The following is a 25,641-nucleotide window of genomic DNA, read 5'->3' on the forward strand; positions in this document are numbered from 1 at the left end:
AAAATGGGGATTAAGACTGTCCCTCACGTGGGACAACCTGATCACTCTGTATCCTCCCCAGTGCTTAGAACAGTGCTTTGCACATAGTAAGCGCTTAACAAATGCCAATTATTATTATTATTAATAATAATTGCATAATCCAACTGGGCAGGAGGGATGGGGGGAGTCTAAGTAATGGTGCTATATATGGGAGCAATTGAAAATTCCCTAATTCCCAAACAAGGTTCTAGCCAAAACACATTATGGTAGTTTCTAAATTTCTAAGACTGACATGTGCTGACCAGCAGAGGTCGCTAGAGGTACAGCGTGCCTCAGTGGAAAGAGCCCGGGCTTTGGAGTCCGAGGTCATGGGTTCAAATCCCGCCTCCGCCACATCAGCTGTGTGACTTTGGGCAAGTCACTTCACTTCTCTGGGCCTCAGTTACCTCATCTGTAAAATGGGGATTAAAACTGTGAGCCCCACGTGGGACAACCTGATCACCTTGTAACATCCCCAGTGCTTAGAACATCATCATCAATCGTATTTATTGAGCGCTTACTGTGTGCAGAGCACTGTACTAAGCGCTTGGGAAGTACAAGTTGGCAACACATAGAGACAGTCCCTACCCAACAGTGGGCTCACAGTCTAAAAGGGGGAGACAGAGAACAAAACCAAACATACTAACAAAATAAAATAAATAGAATAGATATGTACAAGTAAAACAAATAAATAAATAAATAAATAAATAAATAAATAGAGTGATAAATATGTACAAACATATATACATATATACAGGTGCTGTGGGGAAGAGAAGGAGGTAAGATGGGGGGATGGAGAGGGGGACGAGGGGGAGAGGAGGGAAGGGGCTCAGTCTGGGAAGGCCTCCTGGAGGAGGTGAGCTCTCAGTAGGGCCTTGTAGGGAGGAAGAGAGCTAGCTTGGCGGATGGGCAGAGGGAGGGCATTCCAGGCCCGGGGGATGACGTGGGCCGGGAGTCGATGGCGGGACAGGCGAGAACGAGGTACGGTGAGGAGATTAGCGGCGGAGGAGCGGAGGGTGCGGGCTGGGCTGGAGAAGGAGAGAAGGGAGGTGAGGTAGGAGGGGGCGAGGTGATGGACAGCCTTGAAGCCGAACAGTGCTTTTCACATAATAAGTGCTTAATAAATGCCATTATTATTATTATTATTACAGAATCAAGGCTGAAGAGACATTCATTCAATCGCATTTGAGCGCTACGTTGTACTAAGCACTTGGGAGAGTACAATACAATAAACAGAAATTCCCTGCCCACAACGAGCTTAGTGTCAGGAGGAGATATTACTGAAGAAGCACCTTACCTTAATATCCTTCAGGGACATAAACTTCTCAATGCCCAACTCGATCATATCCAGGATATGGTAATCATACATACGACCTACAAAAGTGACACACAAAATTTCTCCTTGAACAGTTGTTTTCAACACAGCTTCATATATGTCCTCTTTCCTGCAGACCTGAAATGATTAGGGGCCGGTAGCTTTCAACTCAGCTTTTTATATGTCCTCTTTCCTGCAGACCTGAAATGATTAGGGGCAGGTAGCGTGATTCTCAGTGACTTACACTATTGCTGCCAAATACTTCTGGTGTTTGGGAAGAGTGGGATGATCTAATTGACAAGCTTGTGATTTTCTCGTGCTGAGCATTTACATGTTATTTATATATTTGTTACCTGTCCTGGAAGCATTCATACTAGGGAAGGCCAAGTAGCTTGAAAATAATGATAATAACGATGTGCCAAGCACTGTTCTAAGCACTGAGGTGATACAAGGTCATCAGGTTGTCCCACGTGGGGCTCACAGTCTAAATCCCCATTTTGCAGATGAGGTAACTGAGGGACAAAGAAGTCAAGCGACTTGCCCAAAGTCCCACAGCTGACAAGTGGTGGAGCCGGGATCTGAACCTATGACCTCTGACTCCTAAACCCATGGTATTAGTGGTATTTGTTAACCGCTTACTATGTGCCAGGTACTATACTAAGCGCTGGGGTAGATACAAGCTAATCAGGTTGAATACTGCCCATGTCCCACATGGGGTTCACAGTCTTAATCATCATTTTACAGATGAGGGAAGTAGGGCACAGAGAAGCCAAGTGACTTGCCCTTCTGGCTGCCACTTCTCACTCTCACTCACACTCTCGTACCACTCCCAAGGCCGATGGTGGGGCACGGTCTCTTGCAGAGGATTTTGGGGTATAGGGAGACATGCGCAGATGAACAGCAGAGTGAAGATGAACGGGAGAGGCTGGAGGCAGGGAGGTCTGCGAGGAGGCTGAGCTAGTTGTCAACAGTGGATAAAAAGTACTGCCAGCAAAGTGGCAGTTTAGATGGAGATGAAGGGGTGAATTCTGGCAGGAGTGTACGGACCCAACTCACAGGATTTGGTGACTGACTGAATAGGCAGCTTGAAAGAGAGGTAAGTCAAGGGTAACGCAAAGGCTGCAGGCTTGTGAGGTAGAAAGAAAGGAGGTCTGATTAAAGTGATAGGAAAGTAAGGTGGAGAAGGTGATTTGGGAAGGAAGATAAGGAGCTCAGCTGAGAGGATGTTGAGCTTGAGGTGCCGGTGAAGCATCTGTGGAGAGATGTCCCGGAGGCAGAGAATCGCAGAGGAGAATGGCACACTTAGGAGTCATCTGCAGAGAGATGGTGGTTGAAGCTGAGGGTGCAGATGAGCTCCCCAAAGGAGGGTGTTCATTACGACTACGAGGGGATCCAGAGTTAGTGGGTGGGAAGCAGAAGAAGACATAGTGAAAGAGACTGAGAAGCCATATCCAGAGAGGGAAAAGAACCAGGAGTGTACAGTGTCGAGAACCAAGGTTGGATAAGGTTTCCAGGAGAAGGGAATGGTCCACAGTGCCAAAGGCTGCTGAGAGGATAAAGAAGATCAGGATGGAACAGAGTCAGTTAGACTTGGCACAAAGGAGCAGTATAGCCTAGTACATAGAGCATGGGTCTGGGAATCAGATAATAATAATGATGATGATGGCATTTATGAAGTGCTATGTGCAAAGCACTATTCTAAGCGCTGGGGAGGTTACAAGGTGATCAGGTTGTCCCACGGGGGGCTCACAGTCTTCATCCCCATTTTACAGATGAGGTTACTGAGGCACAGAGAAGTTAAGTGACTTGCCCAAAGTCACACAGCTGACAAGTGTCGAAGCCAGAATTTGAACCCATGACCTCTGACTCCAAAGCCCGGGCTCTTTCCACTGAGCCACGCAGATTACCAGGTTCTACTCCCTGCTCTGTTGACTGCTTGCTGTGTGACCATGGGCAAGTCACCTACCTTCTCTGTACCTGTTTCCTCAACTATAAAATGGGGATTCAGCAGCTCTTCTCCCTCCTCCTGTGAGCCCCAAATGAGACAGGGACTCATTATTATTTCTACCCCAGGATTTGGAACACTGCTTAACACATGTTTAGCACTTAGCTACCAGAACAAGAAGGAAGACACTGGTGAACTAGGAGAGCAGCTTCAGTGGAATGGAGGGGGCAAAAGCACTACTGCAGAGGGTTGAGGAGAGAATTGGAGGAGAGGAAATGGAGGCAGATGTAAACAACTCAAGTAATACGGACAAGAATGGGAAGAGGGAGTGAGAGTTGAATGAAGCAGTAGGGTCAAAAAAGGTTGTTGGTTTTTTTTAAGGATAGGAGATAAGTGGCATGTTTGAAGATGGAGAGGAAAAGAGCCACTGGAGAGTAAGCACTTGAAGACAGTAGCCAGGGAGGGTGTTTCAATACGCTGTGAAAGGACTGGATCAGAAGCAGAGCTGGAGGAGGAAGAGTTCGAAAGGAGAAGCAACGTGACAAGCAATGTGGCCTAGCGGAAACAGCACGGACCTGGGATTCAGGAGGACCTGGGTTCTAATCCCGGCTCCACCACCCGTCTGCTATGTGAACCTGAGCAAGTCACTTAAGTTCTCTGTGCCTCGGTTACCTCATCTGTAAAATGGAGATTATGACTGAGTGCCCCATGCGGGACATGAACTGTGTCCAACCGGATTACCTTGTATCTACCACAGGGCTTAGTAGAGTGTGTGGCATGTAATAAGTGCTTAATAAATATCAAAGCAAGTAGGACATCTCATCTTGAGATGGCTGGGAAGGATGAGCGTGGACAGGGGTTTGGGAGGGGGTAGGGACTAGGGTGGCTCCTCAAAAGCCTCCAAAAGTTAGTTGCCCATCCATTTTTAAATCGATGTGAAATTTTTCACCACTGGCACTTTAAGACACTCATTCAGCTCTCTTCCCTTTACCTGCCTTCATTCTTCTCCCACTACAAAACAACTTGCACACTTCACTCCCCTAAAACTAACGCATTAACTGTGCCTCGTTCTTACCTGCCATGCAGAACTGCATGGCCTAGTGGAAAGAGCCTGGGCATCAGAGAGCCTGGGTTCTCTGTGCTTCACATTTCTCATCTGTAAAATGGGGATTTAATACTCGTTCACCCGCCACTTTCATTCATTCAATCATATCTATTGAGCACTTATTGGGTGCAGAGAACTGCACTAAGCACTTGGAAAGTACAATTCGGCAACAAATAGAGACAATCCCTACCCAACAACGGGCTCACAGTCTAGAAGGGCTCACTCAGACTGTGAGTCCCATGAGGAACACAAACTGTGCCATACCTCATTAGTTTGTGTCTCCTCGGTGATTACTAGGGTGCATGGCACATAGTAAGCACTTAAATATCACTACTGTTATTACATTTCTCAATGTCAACCCCTTACTCACAATCTTACTCTTGCCTGGAATTCCTTCCCCTTCAGATCTGACAGACCACTGCTCTCTCCCCATCTCCAAAGCCCTCCTAAATTCCCATCTCTTTCATGAAACCTTTCCTGAGTAACCTCTCATCTTTCCATCCTATTTTTCCCTCCCTAGTGAATCACCCGTGCACTTGAGCCTGTATCTCATCCCACCCCCGCACCACTTAAGCAAAGATTGTACATGATTGCCTCTCATACCTATAATTTAACTTTAGTCCCCGCTGCTAGATTGTAAATTCCTTGAGGGTCGGAATTATGCTACTTTACTCTCCCCCGATTCACTGATCGACTGAAGCAGGCTTTGCTCTACCCTTCCTCCCTGCCCCACAGCGCTTGTGTATATATGTACATATCTATAATTCTATTTATTTATATTAATGCCTGTTTACTTGTTCTGATGTATATCTATAATTCTATATTGATACTAAAGATGCCTGTTCACTTGTTTTGATGTCTGTCTCCCCCTTCTAGACTGTGAGCCCGCTGTGGGCAGGGATTGTCTGTCTCTGTTGCTGAACTGTACTTTCCAAGCGCTTAGTACAGTGTTCTGCACACAGTAAGCACTCAGTAAATATGACTGAATGAATGAATGAATATACAGAGCAGGGCTTAGATCCTTGTTGGCGACAACACGTCAGCTGGGACTGCCAGGGCCCAAAAGCCATTCAATCGCAGCTGCCCAGTCCCAGCTGTGATAGACACCTGCAGTAACCTAGCAGGCAGAAGGGGAAGGGGGTGGCAAATTGGGTTAGGGGGTTCAGGGAGAATTCTCCTCACCATCTGGGGGTCTTTCCAGTGAATGGCTGGGGGGGCTGATGTCCATCCCAGTCCCTGTATGGCCCCTTCCATTTCCTGGCAGGAGTGTAGCAGAGACAAACGGGAGCAACTGCAGGGAAGGAAAGTTGGGGGGTGACGGGCGAGGGGCTGTGATTTTGGGGTGAAAAGGGGGGGGGAGAGCTGTGGCACAATAAAGTCGTTCACTGCAACACATGCCTTAGTGACGTGAAAACTTCACACGTCTTGTGGAATCCCCCAAATCAAATGGCCTGGAGCCTTAGAGAAGCAGCGTGGCTCAGTGGAAACAGCCTGGGCTTTGGAGTCAGTGGTCATGGGTTCCAACCCCGGCTCTGCCGATTGTCAGCTGTGTGACTCTGGGCAAGTCACTTAGCTTCTCTGTGCCTCAGTTACCTCATCTGTAAATTGGGGATTAAAACTGTGAGCCCCCCGTGGGACAACCTGATCACCTTGTAACCTCCCCAGCGCTTTGAACAGTGCTTTGCACATAGTAAGAGCTTAATAAATACCATCATTATTATTATTAACACAGACCTTGTTATGGGCTACCACAGTTACCAAGTGGGCTAGGTACGCCTACTGCCGGACCCAACTGATTTATTCTGAAATCTATCAATGGTGTTTACTGAGCGCTTATAGCTTGCAGAGCACTGCACTAACCGCTCGGGAGAGTACAATAACACAGAGTTGGTAGACATGTTCCCTGCCCACGAGCTCTTCCCAACCTTATTCATTCATTCAGTCGTATTTATTGAGCGCTTACTGTGTGCAGAACACTTGGGAAGTACAAGTCGGCAACATATAAAGACGGTCCCTACCCAACAACGGGCTCACAGTCTAGAAGGGGGAGACAGACAACAAAACAAAACATATAGAGAAGTGTCAAAACTGTCAGAATAAACAGAATTACAGATATATGCACATCATTAACAAAATAGAGTAGTAAATATGTACAAGTAAAATAGAATAATTCTGTACAAATATCTACAAGTGCTGTGGGGAGGGCGGCGGGGAGGAGAGGAAAAAGGGGGCTCAGTCTGGGAAGGCCTCCTGGAGGAGGTGAGCTCTCAGTAGGGCTTTGAAGGGAGGAAGAGAGCTAGCTTGGCAGATGTGTGGAGGGAGGGCATTCCAGGACCGGGGAAGGACGTGGGCTGGGGGGTCGACGGCGGGACAGGCGAGAACGAGGCACAGTGAGGAGGTTAGCGGCAGAGGAGCGGAGGGTGCGGGCTGGGCTGTAGAGGGAGAGAAGGGAGGTGAGGTAGGAGGGGGCGAGGTGATGGAGAGCCTTGAAGCCAAGAGTGAGGAATTTTTGCTTGATTCGTAGGTTGACATGCAACCACTAGAGATTTTTGAGGAGGGGAGTAACATGCCCAGAGTGTTTCTGTACAGAGATAATCCGGGCACCAGAGTGAAGTACAGACTGAAGTGGGGAGAGACAGGAGGAAGGGAGATCGGAGAGGAGGCTGATGCAATAATCCAGTCAGGAAAGGATGAGAGATTGAACCAGCAAGGTAGCAGTTTGGATGGAGAGGAAAGGGCAGATCTTGGCGATACTGTGGAGGTGAGACCGGCAGGCTTTAGTGATGGATCAGATGTGTGGGGTGAACGAGAGAGCGGAGTCGAGGATGACATCGAGGTTGCGGGCTTGTGAGACGGGAAGGATGGTAGTGCCGTCTACAGTGACGGGAAAGTCAGGGAGAGGACAGGGTTTGGGAGAGAAGATAAGGAGCTCAGTCTTGGACATATTGAGTTTTAGATGGCAGGCAGACATCCAGATGGAGATGTCCTGAACGCAGGAGGAGACGCAAGCCTGGAGGGAGGGAGAGAGAGCAGGGGCGGAGATGTAGATTTGGGTGTCAGCAGCGTAGAGATGATAGTTGAAGCCGTGGGAGCGAATGAGGTCACCAAGGGAGTGAGTGTAGATCGAGAACAGAAGGGGACCAAGAACTGACCCCCTACAGTAAGGGGATGGGAGGGGGAGGAGGAGCCTGCAAAGGAGACTGAGAATGAACGGCCGGAGAGATAAGAGGAGAACCGGGAAAGAACGGAGTCTGTAAAGCCAAGGTTGGATAGCGTGTTGAGGAGAAGGGGGTGGTTCACAGTGTAAGCCAATTTTCCAAACAAGGAAATTATACAAAGTGACAGAACTCTGATCGTGACTTCTCTTCAGTGTGCTGAGTCACCCTGCCATCCCCAGGGACCACCTTACCTATTATTAGATTGTTTGGCCTCTTCTTATTATGTGAACCAAACATGAATAAGGAGCAATCTGACTTCTTTGAAAAAAATTCCTACAAAACCAAAGGAGGATGATTCAGTGACGGAGATCTGAATTAGAAACTTTCAAAAAACGAGCTCAACTTCAATTTTCGCATAACCAATTAAGAAAATTATTCTTAATGAATGTACATACAGTCACATACATACACCCCTCTAAGAAAATTGGCAATTAAATCATTAGGAATTATTTATTAGAAAAGATTATAAGAGCAGGGTGATGCCCACAGAAGGCTTGGCTCTCATGACTCACTGCAGCCCAGAAGCCGGGAACTGCAGCGAGTATGGAGATGCTTTTTGGTCTTGCTGTGAAGGGTAGGGTAGCTACACCAGTATCACGCGAAGCTGGGGAGATTTGGGGGAACTTGTGCCAGATAAGTGTTGGTTTTGTCAAAGTATTTGGCCAGGTCAAGAGGGGGGATTGGGAGGGCACTGAGCGTTTAAGAAAGGAGGTCTGGAGTAGTTGGTGGGGGCAGTGGGCTTGAAAATCCCTAAGGGAGAAGCAGTGCTCATAGTAGAAGAAAGGGTTACCCGTATGTTACTTATGAGGTAATCACTTTAGCAGAGGAAGCCCACCCAAGACAAAAATAGCAAGAACCAAGCTATGAATGAAGTTATAACCAAGCAGTGACCTACAATGGCATTATTAAAGACTCAATGGTTTTGTGTTCTATAAATGTAGAAAGTGTATTTTACACTCACCAGTGATGTTTGATCCTCAAATGGCCTGGTAATATTTTTTCTAAGGAGACACAAAAACAATTTACTATTTTTGGATATGCTTCTCTTCACTCCCGCCCCTAGATGATGAGCTCATTGTGGGCAGGGACCGTGTCTTTTTATTGCTGTATTGTACTTTCCCAAGTGCTTAGTACAGTGCTCTGCATACAGTAAGTGCTCAATATATACAACTGAATGAATGATTAGCATTAAAAGAGATTAGGTGAATGACAGCTAAGAAATTAAAATATATCACAGGATGAAAGGCAGCTTAATTGCTTTCCCCCCAAACTGGGCAAATGTGCTCCACTTCAGCTAGTGACACACAAAATAAATTTCACTAGCTTCCACTATGGATTCCCTCACCTCAGATGTATCTTAACCAACACAATGCATTTTAATCTTTGTTGAAAGGTTTTTAATTACAAATTACATGACCTACATTTAATTTTTTCTAATAAATGAATCTCCCCAAATTATTTTTTACCCAATCACTGGTTTCAATCAAGAGTACCTGAGCACTGCACAACAGAAATTAAGTACCCTGTGCCTGGCCTCAAAATATTTATAAAATAATGGGAAACACAAACAGACATAAATTATTTATAAGAGTGTGAGTAAGTGAAGGAATAGCTGGTAGAATTGGGAAAGATGAGTAAACAAGTATTTTATGTTGATCAAGGTGGGAAAGATGGCTGTTGGATTTGAGATAACTTTGGGGTCAATCAGCTGTATTTACTAAGCACTGTACTAAGCATAGAGTTGTTACACGCTTTCCCTGCCCACAGCAAGCTTACAGTCTAAGGGGCATATAGACATCAATACATATAATTGCATTATGGATATGTATGTAAGTGAAGTGGAGCTGAGCGAGAGGTGAATAAAGGGTGCAAATTCAAGTGCAACGGTGATGCAGAGGGAGTGGGCTTAGTTGGAGGGAAGGCCTTTTGGAGATGTGTTTTCAAAAAGGCTTTGAAGACAAGGAGAGTTGATCCTCTGCAGCCTAGAGTGATCCTCTGGACTATAAACTCGCCCTCTAAACTCATTGTGAGCATGTCTTGTACTGTTATACTGTACTCTACCAAGCACTTAGTACAGTGCACTCAGTAACTACGACTGATTGATCATCTGTTGGCTATAAAGACGAAGGGCACTCGAGACCACAGGCAGAAGGTGGGGGAGACATCAGCGGAAAGATAGATGAGATCGAGGTACAGTGAATAGGTTGTCAACAGAGGAGCGAAGTGTGCGGACTGGGTTGTAGTAGGACAGCAGGGAGGTATGATAGGAAGGGGCATGGTGATTGAGTGTTTTAAACCTTATAGAAAGGAGTTTCTGTTTGACCTAGAGGTGGATGGGCAACCAATGGAGGTTCTTGAGGAGTGGGCAACATGGATTGAATGGTTTTACAGAGAAATGGTCCAGGCAGCAGAGTGAAATATGGACTGGAGTGGGGAGAGACAGGAGGTCATAAGGAGGCTGATGCAGTAATCAAGGCAGAATAGGATAAGTGCTTGAATTCAGGGGTATCAGTTTGAATGGAGAGGGAGGGTGGATTTAGTGATGCTGTGAAGGCTGAACCAGCAGGATTTGGTGATAGACTGAATAGGCTGGTTGAATGACAGAGAAATGAGTCAAGGATAACACCAAGGTTATGAACTTGGGAGACGGCGAGGATGGTGGTGATGGTAGAGTCAGAGGGAGGACATGCCTTGGACATGTTAAGTCTGAGGTGATGGTGGGACATCCAAGTAGAGATGTCCTGAAAGCAGGACAAAAAGCGAGACTACAGGGAAGGAGATCGGGGCTGGAGGTGTAGATTTGGGAATCATCTGCATAAAGATGGTAGTTGAAGCCATGGGAACAAATGAATGGGATGGAAATTAATTGGGGAAAACTTCCTGGAGGAGAGGAAATTTTAGGAAGGCTCTGAGGATGAAGAAAAAATGAGGTCTGGTGGATTTCAGGAGGAAGGAAGTTCAGCAGGGGAAGGGCATGAGGAGGGCTAAGGTGTTAGAGAGTTGAGAATGAAGTACAGAAGAAAGGTTGACTTGAAAGGAGTAAACAGTGCAAGGCAGAGAGAAGCAGGTGAAGAGGGTCAATTATAGGAAGAAAATAGCTGGTGGGAAGCCTTAACCTCAATGGTCACGAGTTTCTGCTTGAAGTAGAGGGAAATGGGTAGTCACTGGAGGTTTCTGAGGTGTGGAGTGACTTGTGCCAAACTAGAAAGGTGGCAACCAGGAAGAATAGTGAGGAGTCTGTTGTGGTCAGGGAATGTGCCTGTTATATGCTTGTGCTGTAGTCTCCCAAGTGCCTACCACAGTGCCCTGCACACAGTGAGCGACTGAGGCTGATAATAATAGTAATTAATAACTTTGGCATTTGTTAAGCTCTTATTATGTGCCAAGCATTGTTCTAAGCGCTGAGGGAGATACAAGGTAATCAGGTTGTCCCACATGGGGCTCTCAGTCATAATTCCCATTTTCCAGATGAGGGAATTGCGGCACAGAGAAGTTAAGTGACTTGCCCAAAGTCACACAGCTGATAAATGGCTGAGCCAGGAATAGAACCCACAACCTCTGACTCCCAAGCCCGCACTCTTTCCACTTAGCCACGCTGCTTTTCCACTGATGCAGTCCCCTAGTCCAGAGCTGTTGTGAACTTAAAACAGGGTGGAGGTCATTTAGATGGAAAGGAAGGGGAGGATTCAGGAAATCTTGTGGAGGAAGCCAGCAAAATTTGGTGGCAGTTTGAACATGAGCCTTAAAAGACAAGTCAATGATGATACCAAGGTCGTGGGCTTCTGGGGCAGGAAGGATGGTGATGGTATTCCAACTGAGACAATCAATCAGTGGTATTCATTGAGCACTAACTGTGTGCAGAGTACTGTATTAAGCCACCCTCTCCCAGCCCTACAGCACTTATGTACATATCTGTAATTTATTTATTTATATTAATGTCTGCCTTCCCTGTTAGAGACTGTAAGCTCATTGTAGGTAAGGAATTGTGTCTGTTTATTGTTGTACTGTACTTTCCTAAAAGCTTAGTACAGTGCTCTGCCACAGTAAGTGCTCAAATGCGACTGAATGAATGAATTAGGCACTTGGGAGAGTACAATACAACAGAGTCGATATATTCCCTGCCCACAGTGAGTTTACCGTCTAGGGCAGAAGCAAACATTAATATAAATAATTTGCAATATAGGCATTACAGATACGTATGTAAGTGCTGTGGGGCTGAGGGTGGGGCAAATACCAAATGCCCAAAGGTGCCAGAAAGTAAAGAGTGGATTGAGAAGGAATGATGAGGAGCGTGATTTTAGTCATACTGAGGCTGAGGTACAAAGAGACCAAAGAAAATGTAAGATCATGGAGAAGAGGGGATTCATTTGGGAATCATCTGCAAGAGTGGTCGCTGAAGCCATGCAAGTGAATAAATTCCCTGAGAAACAGCATAAGGAGAAGAGTTGGGAACCCAGAACAGAACCCTAACAAATTTCCACAGTTAGGGAGTAAGACAGAAGAGCCAGAAAATAAGACTGAGAAAGCACAACCAGAGAAGTGAGTGGAGAATCAAGTCAGAGGAACCAAGTTGGCTAGCATTTCCAGAAGGGAGTGGTTGAAAACAGTTGATCGGTCAAGAAGGATTAGGGTGAAGTAGAGCCCACTAGACTTGACTATGAGGAGGTCACTGTAGACTTTGGTGAGCAGTCTCAGAGGATTGAAAGTGGTTTAAACCAAGACTGCACTGGGGCAAGAGAACTGGTGGAGAGAAAGTGAAAGACAACATTCAATGAGTTTGGAAAGGAACGGGAACAAAGGGATGGGGAAATAGTTGGAGGGTACCATGGGATCCAGAGAAATGTTTTTACACTAGGAGACTTGAGCACGTTTGAAGTCTCAGGGCAAGGAGCCAGTGGAAAATGGCAGCAAGCGGGGGGAGAGAATGAGAGGAAATGTTTTCAAAAGGTGAGAGGTAGAGTGTGAAGATTTTGAGTGCACGCATAAGATGCAGTGTGGCCTATGAGAGGTAGTGTTCACTAGTGGAAAGACCACAGGCCACGGAGTCAGAGACCTGGATTTTAATCCTGGCTCTTTCAATTGCTTGCTGTGTGAGCTTGGGCAAGTCACTTACCTTCTCTGTGCCTCAGTTTCCTTAAATGTAACATGGGGATTAAATATCTGCTCTCCTTTGTAGAACCTGAGCCCCATGCTGTACAGGGATGTAGTGTATACAGCCCGGGCCTGAGGGTCAGAAGGTCATGGGTTCTAATCCCGGCTCCACCACCTGTCTGCTGTGTGACCTTGGGCAAGTCACTTCACTTCTCTGGGCCTCGGTTCCCTCATCTGTAAAATGGGGATTGTGACTGAGTCCCACAGGGGCCAGGGACAGTGTCAAACCTGATTTGTTTCTATCTACCCCAGCGCTTAGGACAGTGCCTGGAGCATAGTAAACACTTAACAAATCCCATTATTGTTATTATTATTATTATGAATTAACTTGTACCTATCCCAGCACTTAGAACAGTGCTTGACACATAGTAAGAACTGAAATACCATAAAAAAAAAGATGTCTTCAGACAGCGAGGAAGGAAGTAAAAACTGGAGTGAGGTAGGAGCACACTGAGGAGGTGGAGGGGCTTGGGGAAATTCATGCTTGGTGGTGCCTATTTTGACAAAATAGAAGTTGACAAAGCAAGCCATTGGGGTTCAAGAGGGAGAGGGTTGGAGGGTGCAGGGAACTCTAGCATGGTAGCTTGCAGGGTATGGATAAGGGTGCCCTCCAAGAGGGGTGTATTCTGGTGCTCCTGAGCTGGAGACGGCATGGTACAGCAAGTGAGACTGAATTTGTAGTGGCAGAAATCAGTTCCTTATATTGTGCTTCTTTGCTACTCTGTATCTGCTGAGAATCACTGAAATAAAATAGAAGCTAAGCATCAGGGTAATGGGAAGAAATATTGAACTGGGGGGGAGCGGCAACTAATGTAAAAGCTGAGAGAAGAAAGTCTGAGGAGATCTGAAGGGTGAATTTTATGAACAGCAAGAACGAAGCAGAGAAAGGACTGAGTGGAATGAATTGGAGGGGACGTGTTAAGGGATGGGGTTGAGTTTGGGGCTTTCTTTTTTATAATACTTGTTAAGCGCTTACTATATACCAGGCCCTGCACTAAGTACTGGAGTAGATACAAGCTAATCAGGTTAGATACAGTTCATGTCCCACATGGGGCTCCCAATATTAATCCCCATTTTACAGATGAGGTAAAGGCACAGAGAAGTGAAGCGACTTGCCTAAGGTCACACAGCAGACAAGTGGTGGAGCCAGGATCGGAACCCATGCTTGGAGCTTCCTAGTTGAGTTAGTGGCTATCATATCTGATACCTTGCAAAAATTAATTTTAAACGCACATACTTTTCATTTTAAGCCAATACTTACTTTTTAAATAGAATACCATAAGGTTTTTTCAATGCATACTGCAAGAAAGAATTAAGACACATTAAAACAGAAACATGAAGCTCTGAAAAAATGCACTTTCATTCATTCAATAGTATTTAAGCGCTTACTAAGTGCTTAACTGTGGTATCCGTTAAGCGCTTACTATGTGCTATGCACTGTACTAAGCACTGGGGAGGACATAAGCCCATCGGGTTGGACACAGTCCCTGTCCCACATGGGGCTCACAGTCTCGATTCCCATTTTACCGATAAGGGAACTGAGGCACAGAGAAGTGAGGTGACTTGCCCAAGGCCACACGCCAGACATTTGGTGGAGCTGGGATTAGAACCCATGACCTCAGCTCTATCCGCTAAGCCATGCTGCTTCTCACATTCGTTAAAACCATCTTACACCTCCTATTCTTACCACTTCCATCATCCTCTACTTCCCTCTTTCCGTCTCTTTATCTTTCTCCTCCTCCTCCTCCTCCATTCCTCAATCCCTGCCATGCAAAAATACTTCCGCATTCTCCAGCTTTCCTTAGGTGGACCTCTGTTCTCAAATGTCAATCAATCAAGGGTACTTATTGAGCGGTACTATGGGCAGGGCACTGTACTAAGAACTTAGAAAAGAACACAATAGTTGGTAGAGACAATCCTTGCCCACAAGTAGTTTACAGTCTACAGGGTGAAAAAAATGTTAATGTTACCAATAGGGGAACTAGCCGAGAATAAGAATACGTGCATAAGTGCTATGGGATTGGGGTAAGTATCCAAGTGCTTTTAAGGGATACGTAACCAAGTCCATAAGCAACAGAGGGGAAGGAGGGGAGGGGCGATGACGGCTTAATCAGGGAAGACCTCTTGGAGGTGTGATTTTAGGTTGGCTTTAAAGGTGGGGAGAGTAGTGGTCTGTAGGACTTGGAAGGGGGGAGGGAGTTCCTGGCAAGAGGGAAGATGTGGACAAAAGTTTGGCAGTGGGATAGATGAGAACGAGTCTTTAGGCCTGAATCTGTACAAACTAAAACAAACTGGATGTGCGCGCCATATTGCCCAAAACCAGGTTGGCCCCAAAATTTGGTCCAAGTAGGACACAAGCAGCAAGGAATGACAACGAACAAGGACTGAACTGAGGTTAGACATTCACTACCACTCCCATGCCTGGTGCCCACAGTTCAGCTTCCAGAGGAAGAGGCAGGTCATGGTCATGGATACTGGCACCACAAGTGGTCCATTGTGTTTCCTTACAGTGCTAAGCGCTTAATACAGTACTCTGCACACAGTAAGAGCTCAGTAAATACGATTGAATGAATGAATGAATGAAATTGCTTACAAGAGACACGGCTCCTTTTCACCTACCCAGACCTGGCCCCTTTCTTACTAAAGCACCATTTAGGTCTGATGGGGATTTCTTCAGAAAACACCATAACAAATAATAACACAGCCTTCGCTTCCTCTCTTCAAAGCCCTATTGAGAGCTCACCTCCTCCAGGAGGCCTTCCCAGACTGAGCCCCTCTTTTTCCTCTCCTCCTCCCCATTGGCCCCCCCAGCCCTACTGCCCCCCCAGCCCTACTTCCTTCCACCCACAGCACTTGTATAAATCTGTACGTATTTTTTACTCTATTTTACTTGTACATATTTACTACTCTATTTATTTTATTAATGATGTGCATATAGCCATAATTCTATTTATTCTGATGGTTTTGACACCTGCCTACATGTTTTGTTTTGTTGACTGTCTCCCCCTTCTAGACTGTGAGCCCGTTGTTGGGTAGGGACCATCTCTATATGTTGCCGACTTCTACTTCCCAAGAGCTTAGTACAGTGCTCTGCACACAATAAGCGCTCAATAAATATGACTGACTGACTGAATGAATAGGATATAAACCTGTGATGCACACTATAAAACTGGAAAGACATTATTCTTCAAAAGCTTGGCTGGTTTTCATTTCTCTAAAATACCATAAAAAAAAAAAATCACTCCACCTCCAGTCAGGCGAAATATCTGGTATATGCAACCTCGCCTTCCTGGATGCCCTCATCCCCAACAACACTCAAAGCCTTACTGAAGGCACATCTCCTCCAAGAAGGCCTTCCCTGACTAAGCCCTCCTTTCCTCTTCTCCCATTCCCTTTCTGCATCACCCTGACTTGCTCCCTTTATTCATCACCCCTCCCAGCCCCACAGAACTTATATGAATAGCTGTAATTTATTTATAGTAATGTCTGCCTTTAGACTGTAAGCTCGTTCTGGACAGGGAATGTATCTGTTTACTGTTGGGCTACACTCTCCCCAGCATTTAATACAGTGCCCTGAACATTGTAAGCACTCAGTATACAAATATAAATGCACACACACATTCATCCCCTTTCCCCCACCCTCAGGAACTCTCTGCCTGTCCTGACATGCTCTGTGCACAGAAAGCAGGGGCAGAAAAGGCACAGCTTCGCCTTCTTGGCCCCTCTTCACTTCCAGAGTTCAACAAAACATCGAACATTTGCAGCAGGCTTGCCTCCCCAAGGCCAAGCAAACTAGCGAACTTCCTTCCCATGCCGCCACCCAGGGCAGGCATCACTTCCCGGCTGCACCATCAAGGTGACCCCATCTCTCCTGATTTCCACCACCCAGTATAGCACCTGCAGCGGGAGGCCTCACACCACCACAGGAAAGCTGGTGGCTGCATAAACGCTGCTGTGGATTCCATCATGAGAAGAAATTCTGCTCCTCTACTCACAGCTCTCTGTTGAATTTATTTTTATTTTGTGTATTGTGTACTTGTCTTTGTCCCTTTTGTTGTTGTACTGTTTCAGTCTTTCACTGCTCTCGATTTGTCTGTCTCCAGTCACCGATATCCCATCTGTTTTTACAGATTGCGGGTCAGAGTCCATGTCCAATTCCCACCTGTATACTCTGTCCCAGGGCTTAGTACAGTGCTCTGCACACAGTGGGAGCTTAACAAAATACTCTTACTACTACTATTGAGAACATATATTATGTTTCCATGTGTACCCTGGCAAAAATGAGAAGAGGGGCTCAAATTCTAATCCTAACCCTGGACAGTATCATACAGTTCTTGGTCACTTAATTTCCAGCTTTGTTGGCAATACAGGGCCCTAAATTACTAGTGAGTGAATTAACTAAGTGAATTTAAAGCCCTCTGAACTTAAATGCTTCCCATAACACAAGCTTTTTTTTAAATCCACAAATGTACTTACCACATCTCGAAGTGCTTGAGTCACTGTTGTGTTCGCATTTCCTCCTTTGATGAGCATGGCATTTTTAGTGTTTTCAATGAGTTTGGGCTCTCTCTCCTCAAGGAATCTTTTGGCCCTTTTTGTTTTGGGCTTTCTGCAATATAAATGCACAATTTCAAAGCATTAATCATGACGTACAAAAATGATCATTTCCTTGATGAATGGTCCAAAACAAACCATGCTTTTTAAAAAACACAGTAATCAATAATTATTGAATGAGTCCATGGTGACATTCGATTCTTCAAAAAAAAAAAGCCACTAACCAAAAACCTTAATCAATCATATTTATTGAGCACTTACGATGTTCAGAGCACTGTACTAATCACTTGAGAGTACAATGCAACAGAATTAGCAGACATGTTCCCCGCCCATGATGAGCTTACAGTCTAGAGATGAGCTTGTATCGGCCTTGCCTCAGTTTCCTTCAGCTCAACGGGCCGATTCTGAGAACTGCTTCCACAGCCTAACCAAGGGAAGAAAGGGGAGAAGCAGGACACCTTATATAGGGACCCAGAGGGCACAGCAGTCACAGTACATAAGCTGCTGCAAATCCCCGTACCACAAAAAAAAACATGGTTTCTGTTGCATTAGGTGGAATTCAAGGTTGTGGGAAACGTGTATTTCAAAACAGCTTGCTTTGCCTGACTAGTTCACTGGAAGCGTCCAGTTAACCACTTTTTTTAAATTGCAAGCCAGGCACTGTACTAAGCACTGGGTTAGATACAAGATAATCGGGTCAGACACCATGGATGTTCCACATGGGGCTCACAGTTTTATAATCCCCATTTTACAGATGAGGTAACGGAGGCACAGAGAAGTGAAGTGACTTACCCAAGACCACACAGCAGATAAGTGGGGGGATCGGGATTAGAACCCAATTCCTTCTGACTCCCAGGTTCAGGCTCTACCACTAGGCTATGCTGCTTCAATTTGCCAAATTGGACCAATCTGCAACTGTATGAAGTTTGCTGGTTCCAATAAACTGGGGAAAGAACTCTAAATAACTGCAATTGTTTCCCTGTGTAATGATAATAATGACTGCTACAGAATCTTGTGACTAACTGAAGCAACTTTGAAAAATCATTCCAACATCGTACAGCACAGAGTTACGGCTAATTCTCAGCCTCACTGTGATAATCATTTCTTCCCGTCTTCCAACGAGTTCTATTCACGAGAAGCAGTGTAGCTCATCTGTAAAACTGGAATTCAAAACCTGTTCTCCCTCCTACTTCAGACTATGAATTCCACAGGGGATAGGGACTGGGTCCACAATGATTAATTTAGACCTACTCCAGTGCTTAGTACAGTGTTTGGTACATAGGAGGCATTTAACAAATTCCACAATTATTATTATCCAGATCACATTCAGGCGGCATTGCTTTTCAGTCACAGGGCCAAATGATAAGCCCCGGCCTGACACCCACACTCAAAGTAGTGACAAGGACTGGGAAATGCTGTCACCGCTGAAATGGACATGGTTGTCCCTTTGACGCTGCCATAAAGCCTAGTGTTAGCTCATCTATTTCACCGCCTACCCCTTGCCCACATCCTCCCTCGAGGCCTGGAACCCTCCTCTCCACCCAGACCCCCAACCCCCCAACATATATGACAGACCACCACTCTCCCCACTTTAAAGCCTTATTAAAACCACATCTCTTCCAACTGGCCTTCCCCAACTAAGCCCTCATTTCTCCTAATCCCTCTTCCTTCTCCATCGCCTGTGAGCTTGAACCTGTACCCTTGAAGCACTTGATATTCACACCCAGCCCCACACCACTTACGTTTACACCTGTAATTTAATGTCTGTCTCCTATAGATTGTAAGCTCCTTGTGGGCAGGGATCATGACTACCTACTCTACTGTATTGTACTTTTCCAAGTATTTAGTAAAGTGAACTGCACACAGTAAGCGCTCAAGAAATACCTTTGATTGACAACTTTGGCGTCAAATTGACACCAAGACAAACTTTGGGGGGCCCAATAGCTAAGACATTCTTTTTGCCTGGCTTGACCCAAGAAGGGGTGTTTGGCAGGGTGGGGAGAAGATAGGTGAGACAGCTATTTACTGGTATGGAAAATGACAATTATCATGGGCAGAGATTCTCTTTCCTTTTGACTCTTTCTCCCCACAGTTTTCTTTCCTCAATGCTTACATCCTGACAATCTGACATAAGCATTTCACTCTACAAAGGCATATAAACAAGACAGTGATACTTCTTGCTAAAGAGATCCTTATCCCCCCCTCCTCACTGCCAATTAACAATAGGGCCGTGTGTGTTGTTGGTCAGAAGGGGCCAGCACAAAACTATACTACTACTGCAAAAACAGTTCAGGTACAAACACTCTTGGAGGGCTATCCCAACTCTTTCTGCCGTACATTTCATTCACTAATCACTTTTAAAGTATGAAGGACAACTATGTGGGTCCCTGCTCTCAGTTCTCACAGAATTCATTTTTTAGTGCACATGGTGGGTAGAACTCTGTAAGGAAATTAGAGAACAGTCTTCTGACTGTGAGAATCTACCTGAATAGTAAATGATACAGTGTCAGGAAAAATGGTTATTTGGTATATAGTGCCAATCAATGCACACATACTACTACTACTACTAATGATTATCCCTTATGTCAGACAGATTATGCTTATGTCAGACAGGTTGTTAGTATGTAAGCGACGAAAGAAAACTGTGGGGAGAAAGTCAAAAGGAAAGAGAATCTCTGTCTATGATAACTGTCATTTTCCCTTCAAAGCCCTACTGAGAGCTCACCTCCTCCAGGAGGCCTTCCCAGACTGAGCCCCCTCCTTCCTCTCTCCCCCACCCCACCGCCTTACCTCCTTCCCCTCCCCACAGCACCTGTATATATGTATATATGTTTGTACATATTTATTACTCTATTTATTTTTTTGTACATATTTATTCTATTTATTTTATTTTGTTAATATATTTTGTTAATATGTACATGTTTTGTTGTCTGTCTCCCCCTTCTAGACTGTGAGCCCGCTGTTGGGTAGGGACCGTCTCTATACGTTGCTAACTTGTACTTCCCAAGCGCTTAGTACAGTGATCTGCACACAGTAAGCACTCAATAAATACGACTGAATGAATGAATGAATAACTGTGGTATTAACTGCTATGTGTCACACACTGTACTAAGCACTGGGATGAATATAAACAAATTGGGTCGGACACAGTCCCTGTCCCATATGGGGCTCACAACCTCAATTCCCCATTTTACAGATGATGGAACTGAGGCCCAGAAAAGTGAAGTGACTTACCCAAGGCCACACAGCAGAAAAGTGGCAGAGCTGGAATTAGAACCCATGACCTTCTGATTCCCAGGCCCATGCTCTATCCACTAACACCACACTGCAGGCTTTCCAAGATGAGGGGTTCATCGGTAATAAACTTGGCTGATTTTTTCTGCTGGCTTTCATTTTTGGTTCGTGTCACCAGAAGGCAGAAAGACCCTTCTCCTAATCTTAAGTGCCAGATCCAACCTGGGTTTATGAAGTGGATTAAGGACAGAAGTTCCTGCATTTGATACAGTTTCACACAGACACTACTCCTTTGCCTCACACTGATTCTGCTACCCATGCCAGCCACCTAACATCGGGTGCCACTGGGCACTGATGCATGGGCAGCTCATCAAAGCACCATTTCTGCACAAACAAATGCATCTCCTCGCCTCTCGACCTTAATCTCTTGCTGAAGCAGAGCTTGACTGTTAACTGTTTGTGGGCTGGGAACATGTTATACTGTACTCTCCCAAGTGGTCTGCACTAAATAAGCGTTCAGTAAATACTACTGACTGACTTGACAGCATCCTAGTAGTCTGAGCAGTGAAAGCCTGTCCTGAACAGCAATGGGGATAAAGGGTGCCCGGAACCATTTCCTAGGTAAGAGCTTTTGGTCCTCGATGACCCAATCAATGGGACCTGGTGGGGGAGCTTACTATATGCAGTCCACTTTGCTAAGCGCTTGGGAAGCAGCATGGCACGGTGGATAGAGCACAGGGCTGAGACTCAGAAGGTCATGAGTTCTAATCCTGGCTCCGCGACTTGTCTGCTGTGTGGCCCTAGGCAGGTCACTTCACTTCTCTGGGCCTCAGTGACCTCATCTGTAAAATGGGGACTGAGACTGTGAGCCCCCAGGACTGTGTCCAACTGGATTTGCTTGTATCCACCCCAGCGCTTACTACAGTGCCTGGCACATAGTAAGTGCTTAACAAATGCCATAATTATAGTTATTATTCTTACAGTATAAAAGAGGTATAAAACAGTTCCCGGCCCACAAGGAGCTTGCAGTTTAGAGGGGGAGATGACACAACCCAAACGGGGATGTAATCTCACTCTCAGCACCAGTTTCCAACATTATGGACAGCTTGATATCCTCCCCTCATTGAACAAACCTTGGGGACCACCCTAAGACTGGGTACACCTCGACGGTAGGTAGGGGCTAAATAAGCTTTTCACATCCCGGCAGGGGCTGCCCTGGGGGACAGGGGAGGAGGAAAGGTCTGAGAAGATGCATCCTGGGAGTCGGAAGGTTGTGGGTTCTAATCCCGACTCCACCACTTGTCTGCTGTGTGGCCTTGGGCAAGTCACTTCACTTCTCTGGGCCTCAGTGACCTCATCTGTAAAATGGGGATTGAGACTGTGAGCCCCACAAGGGACAGGAAGTGTGTCCAAACCGATTTGCTTGAATCCACCTCAGCGCTTAGAACAGTGCCTGGCACACAGTAAGCACTTAGCGAATACCACAGTTATTATTATTATTATTATCCCCACACTGCGCGTTTACACGGGGGGTGGTCGCTTCCATGGGGAATCAGACAAATGGCACCCGGAGCAGATGGAGGGCCGGGTTATACTTAACTGATCGAAGTTTCAGAGGAATTTGGGGACGGGAAATCTCATCCTGCCACTCCTCAGCTGTGTGAATTTGGGCAAGTCACTTCACTTCTCTGGGCCTCAGTGACCTCATCTGTAAAATGGGGATTGAGACTGTGAGCCCCACAAGGGACAGGAACTGTGTCCAAACCGATTTGCTTGAATCCACCTCAGCGCTTAGAACAGTGCCTGGCACACAGTAAGCACTTAGCGAATACCACAGTTATTATTATTATTATTATCCCCACACTGCGCGTTTACACGGGGGGTGGTCGCTTCCATGGGGAATCAGACAAATGGCACCCGGAGCAGATGGAGGGCCGGGTTATACTTAACTGATCGAAGTTTCAGAGGAATTTGGGGACGGGAAATCTCATCCTGCCACTCCTCAGCTGTGTGAATTTGGGCAAGTCACTTCACTGGGCCTCGGTTACCTCATTTGTAAAACGGGGATTAGGACTGTGATCCCCACGTGGGACAACCTGATTACTTTGTATCTACCCCAGCGCTTGGAACAGTGCCTGGCACATAGTAAGCACTTAACAAATACCATTACTGCTATTATTAAGTAGCATAAGAAAATGTATACTTTACATTTAAAGTATATCTCTTCCTCCCTTCAAGGCCCTGCTGAGAGCTCACCTCCTCCAGGAGGCCTTCCCAGACTGAGCCCCTTCTTTCCTCTCCCCCTCATCCCCCTCTCCATCCCCCCGTCTTACCTCCTTCCCTTCCCCACAGCACCTGTATATATGTATATATGGTTGTACATATTTATTACTCTATTTATTTATTTATTTTACTTGTACATTTCTATCCTATTTATTTTATTTTGTTGGTATGTTTGGTTCTGTTCTCTGTCTCCCCCTTTTAGACTGTGAGCCCACTGTTGGGTAGGGACTGTCTCTATGTGTTGCCAATTTGTACTTCCCAAGCGCTTAGTACAGTGCTCTGTACATAGTAAGCGCTCAATAAATGCGATTGATTGATTGATTGATTTAATGTAATTTAGATATACAAATTTATTTTTGTGTCCGTCTCCCTGGCTAGACTGAATTACCCTTTGGCCTTAAGGCACCTAAGCAATTTAGAACAGTGCTTGGCTGCTCATGAGAAGCAGCATTGGCTCAGTGGCAAGAGCCCAGGCTTGGGATTCAGAGGTCGTGGGTTCTAATCCCGGTTCCGCCGTTAGCTGTGTGACTTTGGGCAAGTCACTTCACTTTTCTGTACCTCAGTTCCCTCATCTGTAAAACGGGGATTAAGACTGTGAGTCCCTTGTGGGACAACCTCATTACCTTGTATCCCCCTCCAGCGCTTAGAACAGTGCTTGGCACTTAGCACTTAAATGCCATCATCATCATCATCATCATAATCGTCCAACTCCCGAAATCAGGGACTTGCCAGGAAACTGGGGGTGGAAGGGCAGGGGGGCAGAATGGAAAGCCTCCTTCCCACACTCCCACCCCCACCCCCATTCCCTAAATAGTAATAATAATAATAATAATAATAATGGCATTTATTAAACACTTACCATGTGCAAAGCACTGTTCTAAGCGCTGGGAAGGTTACAAGGCCATCAGGTTGCCCCACGACGGGCTTACAGTCTTTATCCCCATTTTTACAGATGAGGCCCAGAGAAGTGAAGTGACTAGCCCAAAGTCACCCAGCTGACAATTGGCGAAGCTGGGATTTGAACTCACGATCTCTGACTCGAAAGGCCGGGGGCTCTCTCCATGGACTCACGCTGCTCAGCGTGGCTCAGTGGGAAAGAGTCCGGGCTTTGGAGTCATTCATTCATTCAATCGTATTTATCGAGCGCTTACTGTGTGCAGAGCACTGTACTAAGCGCTTGGGAAGTACAAGTTGGCAACATGTAGAGAGAGTCCCTACCCAACAGTGGGCTCACAGTCTAGAAGGGGGAGACAGAGAGAACAAAACAGACTAACAAAATAAAATAAAGAGAATAAATATGTACAAGTAAAATAATCATGGGTTCAAATGCCGGCTCCGCCAATTAGCTGGGTGACTCTGGGCAAGTCATTTCACTTCTCTGGGCCTCAGTTCCCTCATCTGGAAAATGGGGATGAAGACTGGGAGCCCCACGTGCGACAACCTGATCACCTTGTAACCTCCCCAGCGCCTAGAACAGTGCTTTGTACATAGTAAACGCTTAACAAATGCCATTATTATTATTGTAAGCGTTGGGGTGGGTAGAAGCAAACCGGGTTGGAGGCAGGCCCTCAATTTTTCCTCATTTCTCCCTTATGATGACTGTAAGCGTTGGGGGGGGGTAGAAGCAAACCGGGTTGGGGGCAGGCCCTCATTTTTTCCTCATTTCTCCCTTACGATGATTGTAAGCGTTGGGGGGGGGGTAGAAGCAAACCGGGTTGGGGGCAGGCCTTCATTTTTTCCTCATTTCTCCCTTATGATGATTGTAAGCGCTTGGGCGGGGGGGGGGGGGGGGAGGGGGGCGGGTGGAAGCAAACCGGGTTGGGGTCAGGCCCTCATGTTTTCCTCATTTCTCCCTTATGATGATTGTAAGCGCTTGGGGAAGGGGGTGGGGCAGTAGAAGCAAACCGGGTTGGCGACAGGCCCTCATTTTTTCCTCATTTCTCCCTTATGATTATTGTAAGCGGTGGGGGTGGGGGGGTAGGAGCAAACCGTGGTGGCGGCAGGCCCTCATTTTTTCCTCATTTCTCCCTTATTATTATTGCAAGCGTTGGGGGGTGGGTAGAAGCAAACCGGGTTGGGGTCAGGCCCTCATTTTTTCCTCATTTCTCCCTTACGATGATTGTAAGCGTTGGGGTGGGTAGAAGCAAACCGGGTTGGGGGCAGGCCCTCATTTTTTCCTCATTTCCTCCCTTTTCATGATTGTAAGCGTTGGGGCGGGTAGAAGCAAACCGCGGTGGCGGCAGGCCCTCATTTTTTCCTCCTTTCTCCCTTATGATGATTGTAAGCGTTGGGGGGGGGGGGTAGAAGCAAACCGGGTTGTTTTTTCCTCATTTCTCCCTTATGATGATTGTAAGCGTTGGGGCGGGTAGCAGCAAACCGGGTTGGGGGCAGGCCCTCATTTTTTCCTCATTTCTCCCTTATGATGATGGTAAGCCTTAGGGTGGGTAGACGCAAACCGGGTTGGGGTCAGGCCCTCATGTTTTCCTCATTTCTCCCTTATGATGATTGTAAGCGTTGGGGGGGGGGGGGTAGAAGCAAACCGTGGTGGGGGCAGGCCCTCATTTTTTCCTCCTTTCTCCCTTATGATGACTGTAAGCGTTGGGGTGGGTAGCAGCAAACCGGGTTGGGGGCAGGCCCTCATTTTTTCCTCATTTCTCCGTTATTTTGTCCCAGAGCACCGGGGTCAGAAGGGGAAGGGCCGTCCCTGCGTCCCCGGCGGCCGGACTTACACCACGCGATCCAGCTCCGACATGATGATGTCGTCGTCGTCGTCGTCGTCGTCCTCTTCTTCTTCTGCCGCCGCGTCTCCTCAGGCCGA

General features: G+C 46.3%; 1 protein-coding gene across 2 annotated transcripts in view; it reads right to left on the bottom strand.

The window, feature by feature from the left end:
- The window catches only part of RPF2 (ribosome production factor 2 homolog), a 42,058-nt gene extending 16,417 nt beyond the window's left edge, over positions 1-25,641 (bottom strand). The window contains exons 1-6 of one of the 2 annotated variants that reach the window (XM_038761414.1): positions 25,553-25,641; positions 17,229-17,361; positions 14,014-14,051; positions 8,563-8,602; positions 7,793-7,874; positions 1,316-1,392 (exon numbers count right to left, since the gene is read on the bottom strand). In XM_038761414.1, the coding sequence (XP_038617342.1) occupies positions 1,316-1,392; positions 7,793-7,874; positions 8,563-8,602; positions 14,014-14,051; positions 17,229-17,361; positions 25,553-25,575 (393 nt within the window). In that variant the 5' untranslated portion in view covers positions 25,576-25,641. Of the gene's footprint in view, positions 1-1,315; positions 1,393-7,792; positions 7,875-8,562; positions 8,603-14,013; positions 14,052-17,228; positions 17,362-22,140; positions 22,228-25,552 lie in introns of those variants that run through there. The other variant, XM_038761415.1, reaches the window with a different exon arrangement.

This window comes from Tachyglossus aculeatus, chromosome 19 (genome assembly GCF_015852505.1).
Source record: "Tachyglossus aculeatus isolate mTacAcu1 chromosome 19, mTacAcu1.pri, whole genome shotgun sequence".
Lineage (NCBI taxonomy): Eukaryota > Metazoa > Chordata > Mammalia > Monotremata > Tachyglossidae > Tachyglossus > Tachyglossus aculeatus.